The following is a 5,246-nucleotide window of genomic DNA, read 5'->3' on the forward strand; positions in this document are numbered from 1 at the left end:
AAAAAAAAAAAAAAAAAAAAAAAAAAAAAAAAAAAAAAAAGGCATTTGATCCTTCTTTTCTGGGCATAAAAGAGATATATTGTATCAATAATTTGGAAATTACTAAAAGTGTAAAGAAAATTAAAATTGCCTATAACCCACCACCCAGAGATAACCACAATTTATATCTTGGTGCTTCAGGTGTCTTGATATTTAAATATGTACATATACCTTTTTCTGGTAACTTTTTTCTTTTTAACCTGGCATTATTTGTGGGCATTTTCTGAACTCAAAAAGTCTTTGTAGAATTATTTTAAATACCACAATTCATTAACCCATTATTACAGATTTGGGGTAGTATAAAATATTTTATAAAGTATACTATATATTATACCGCATGCATGACAAGCTATTTAAGAAGTGATCATTTATAAGGTTTAGACACAGAAAGGGAATTTTTCAATGGAACCGTTTACCAATAAATTATCCCCCAAAAGATTTATAAGTTATGGTTTGTGAAACTAGATTATCAAATATAATACTTAAGTCCAGTGAACAAATGAGACATTTGGAGAATGAAGTCTCAGATAAACTTTGGAAAATGATCATTTAAAGTTGTTTCTGATACCAGCAATATGGAATTCACATTAAGAGAATTCTAGATTACTGTTATTAAATTACAACCATGCTAGTAAAGTAACACTTATTAATGACTCAGTAATAATTCTGCTCATTCATTAAGCAAATATGTATGAATAACTACTATTTGAAAGGCATTATATTACCGTGCATTAATATCACTAGTAAGAGCCTTGTTAGTAATTCTATAAAATGAGATCGTAGCATTTAAAACACTTTAACAAAATCTGGAAAAATATTCCCCAAATCCCACTGCAGCTCATCCCTCTTTGCACTTATCACCCAGAGTCTGTCTCTCCCACTAAACAGTGAGCAACTTGAGAGCAGACACTGTCACCACCTCTAGGTATAAAATAGGAGTTCAATATAGGTTTGCTGAATGACATTATAATCCAGAGTTTTTCAGTTCTAATCTGAAAGTACACGTTTATACAAATGAAATAATGTATACGCTATTTTTGATAATGCCCTTTTCACACTATTTTTCATATTCCTAGCAGTCTTCATAATCTTAATGGCTTTAAAATATTCCATCATGTTTATATGACTTAGAAAATGATTCTCTTCATGTTGTCTTTAAAAGTTATTTCCAGGGTTTTTGTTTGTTTGTTTGTTTTTTGAAACAGGATCTCATTCTGTTGCCCAGGCTGAAGTGCGGTGGCATGATGATGGCTCCCTGCAGCCTCGAACTCCTGGGCTCAAGTGATCCTCCCACCTTAGACTCCCGAGTAGCTGGGAATACATACAGGCGCACACCACCATGCCCAGCTATTTTTTTTTTTTAATTTTTTGTGGAGTCTATGTTGCCCAGGTTGGTCTTGAACTCCTGGCATCAAGCGATCCTCTCGCCCCAGGCTCCCAATGTCAGCATTTTTATATTGTATAGTTAATGTTGCAGCAAACATACCTTGCCTTACAAGTCTCATAGATTTATATCTTACTGGAAAAAGGACTAAATTCTAAAAGAAGATAATCTTTTACAACAAAAATTCATCTTAAACAGGTTTTACCCCATACGTAGAATTTTGAAAGACAAAGAAACACACAAAGAAACTAGAATTGTATTTTGCCAAATCAACTACAACTGCAAGCAATTTAAATAAATCCTCTATTATGAAATGTGTATGTCCAAAGTAAACCATGTTTTGTAGAACTGCTTCACATATATTTAGGAAAGATATTTCTGGGGGCAGGCAATAAAAATTCTGAGGTAACAGACAAATAAGATATCTAATTAGATCTTCAATGCTTTTGGAGGGGGCACACACTTCATCTCCACTACTTCCTTAGATGCACAGAGCTTGCTCAGCCCCTCAGATTGCACAAGTGTAAGCGCTTGGGCTTCTAAAGGTACCCTGATTACCCTTTCCCACCATTTATAGATTCGAAAGCAAAAATTTACCTGGCTATATACAAGCATTTAAATCTTGACCTTAAATAGAGGGATCCTATAGAAAAGTCAACTATATTTTAGAAATATGAAGCTAGTTTTTACATATACATTCATTTAACAAACTTGCGTTGAGCTTCTATCACTGCATCTCTGCGGTATGGCCCTTCATTGATAATAAATCACTAACCTGGTTTCCTTTGTTTATGTGCGGAGAAGAGAAAAGAAAGGAAGATAGGAAAAACAGTTACCTGTAATACAATTTTTGTCCAAGTATGACTGCTAACAATTATCTCTAAAAGAATATAATCTATAAAAGAAGACTTCATTGAAGGGAGGAAGGGGCTTTTGAGCCCAGACAAAATATATGCTCAAATATGTAATTTTTAAAAGAAATATGCTACGCAGCTTATATTTTGTACATGTTAAATTTCTCATGAAGCCCAATGAACGATGCCTCTGTATAATTGTGTATTGTATTGTCTGCTTTACAGGCTTTTCCATACACGTACACACACATATACACACACGCACACGCATAATCAGGATTCGCCAGAGAGATATATAACAACTAAATTACTTAAAGCTGGAATTCTATAGGTGTTACTAGGCATATGGAACCTTTCGGTCCCCAGAAGTTCCATTCACAGACTGCATTAACATTCCATACGACACAAAAGCGCATGCCATGACAAAGACCTTCAAATACAAACATACAAAGACACGCTTCTAAAAACGCCCCTAAAGCCAAGTTCACAGCTGGCACTTGTGGCACACACAAGCCACTGCTGAGACAGCTGTCACAGGCCAATCACACACACCCAAGAGTGCCAGAGTGCCACCTAAGGAAGACAAGCCGATGATCAGCATACAAATCCCCAACCCAATAAAGAAAAGCTCCAAATCCCCACCCTGGAAAACGCAATGCCTGCACCACCCAGAAAACTCCTTAAAAAATGAAAGGTCGGAGGTTTAGAAGCAACTAAACACTAGTTTACAGCAATACAGTAAAAGGGGAGTTTTATTTGGACATTCACGAGAAAGAAGCTACAACATTCAATCCTCACGGAAGTATTATCAGCTAGCTAGCAGCACAAGGCTTTGTCCCCCAATTGTAAAAAGGGGAGAGGAGGAGGGCGAGGAGAGATGCAGACCCTGCAGCACCTCCCTCTCCTGCAGTGCACTGGGGCTGCGGCGAACTCCGCTTCCCAGACCCCCTCCCACTCCTTGCTAGCCATCGCCTCCCACCGCAGGCCCAGTTGCCTCGGGCTCTCCTACCTTGGCTTTGCCGGCCTCCAGCTTCTTCTGTCTCTCCTCGTCCTCCATGGCCTCTGCAAGGAAGGCAGGGGAAAACAGGGGTTGAGGGGTGGTCGGGAAAAGGTCGGTTTCGACGGGGGTGGGACGGCAAGCTCCGCTGCCCAGAAAGCCGAGCCAGGCCGGCCCGCTCCCCCGCCCGAAGTGGAAACAGTCTCCGCGCTCACTGGCGGATCGCCCTCAGCCGCACGGGAAGCGCCGTCACCGCCGCCGCCGCCATCTTCGTCTCCACGTAAACACACGGCTAGGCGGGAGGGGCTGGAACGTCTGTCCGCGCAGCCGCCTCGCGGGCAGGTGCGTCTGGCGTCCCGCCCCGACCCAGCCCTCCGAGGTCAACCCCCGCCAGGCCTGGGACCGGCCTCCGACCGGCGAGGATCCGGCCGTAGGGAGCGCCCTTCCCGCACATCAATGGCTCGCAGGTGGCGGCCGAGCTGAGGGGTAGAAGGGACCGAGTGTGCCAGAGACTCCTGGCCGGACCCCCACCCTCCGTGCGAGGAATCCAGTGCTATTAAAACATGAGTTTTTTGTTTTTTGTTTTTTCCTTCAAGTTACAAAAATAACACACCTAATGGTGAAATTGGCGAATACCTAAAAGCTCCAACGGAAAAGTTCCAGGGGTGGAGGGTGGTGGGGGGGCGGACGCCAGTTTTTCTACCTACATTAACTCCTCGACTCAAGGAATTATGAGAGGAGATAATTGCTCTTGTTACTTCCTTAGCCTGAAAAGTCCCTCCCTCTTCCCTCCACTGGTTCCCACTCAATCTCCGGTTCATCCTTCTAGTCCTATCGCACACGCTGCCTCCAAATGGCTTTTCCGACCTCCTGTTCCCTCCACGGCAATCAAGACACATCCAGTCAAAACATACTCCCCTCCCCCGACTCCTTCGGGCTTCCCTTTAACAGTAGTGTTCTGAAATGAGCCTGAGCTTCAGAACCTAGGTTAGGGACAATGCCAGACTACACTAACTCTCTAGCTTTAATGACAAGTTACCTATCCTCCCTGAGCCTACCTGGAATTTTTGAAAGGGTTGTTAATATATGTAACTGCCCTAGCATATTAAAACGTCCTTAATGTCAGCTTTATTTCTCCTTGGACTTCCTTTATGTACCCTATTAAAATAGGGTACCCTGCACCATATTTTAATAATTTGTGTGCGTCTTAGTTCAGCTCATACTCCCAGGTCCTTGATGACAGAGAATCATCATGAGTGTTGCTCATCTTGGTTTTACTAAAATGACCAGCACAGAGCTCTGCACTCAATAAACGCTTTTTGGATTGAATTGAGCAGTGTTTATAAATTTAGCATTACTATCTTTCCTTGTTTCCCCTACATGTGCTCCCTCGATCCTTTGTATTCTTCTCCCTACCCTCCAACGCTCAAATCCATTCCTGGAGTGAACTACACATTTTAATGTCTCTGGTTGATTACTCAGGTTTCATGTTTATGTGCGGAGAAGAGAAAAGAAAGGAAGAGAGGAAGAGAGGAAAAACAGTTACCTGTAATACAATTTTTTGTCCAAGCATGATTGCTGACAATTATCTCTAAAAGAATATATATATTAAAGGAGAGACTAAAGACCTAAAGTCTACTACAAACTGAAGATGAGTTTTAAATAGCCCTCGTTTAGAAATCTTAGCTTTAAAAAAGATTTTTCCTTAAGTTCTGTAATGCATACATTCTGCCAACTTCTAACAGCCAAGTGCATATTGTCCTGTTATCTCAACCTGAATTGGGAACCAGGTGAAATTAGACATTTTATCATAGGGATAAAAGAATTGAGGCAGTAAGTGATTTAGTTACCCATCAAATTAAGAGAAATGACTAGAAGTAAGTGTTCTAATTGTGCAGTGATTTAAATACTGCCTGGATTGAGGGATTATGTGTGTAAATGCTGATTGCCTAGGAGGGGGAAGCCCCGGGGT

The 5,246-nt window shown here is 41.3% G+C and overlaps 1 protein-coding gene across 1 annotated transcript in view; it reads right to left on the reverse strand.

Annotated features, from left to right (window-relative positions):
* AKAP9 (A-kinase anchoring protein 9) overlaps nt 1–3,558 on the reverse strand; it is a 175,645-nt gene extending 172,087 nt beyond the window's left edge. Inside the window, 1 exon segment of the mRNA XM_017894950.1 lies at nt 3,287–3,558. Coding sequence (XP_017750439.1) covers nt 3,287–3,334 — 48 coding nt within the window. The 5' untranslated portion in view covers nt 3,335–3,558.
* Between the last annotated feature and the right edge of the window lie 1,688 nt (nt 3,559–5,246).

This window comes from Rhinopithecus bieti, unplaced genomic scaffold (assembly GCF_001698545.2).
Source record: "Rhinopithecus bieti isolate Rb0 unplaced genomic scaffold, ASM169854v2 scaffold_26428, whole genome shotgun sequence".
Classification (NCBI taxonomy): Eukaryota; Metazoa; Chordata; class Mammalia; order Primates; family Cercopithecidae; genus Rhinopithecus; species Rhinopithecus bieti.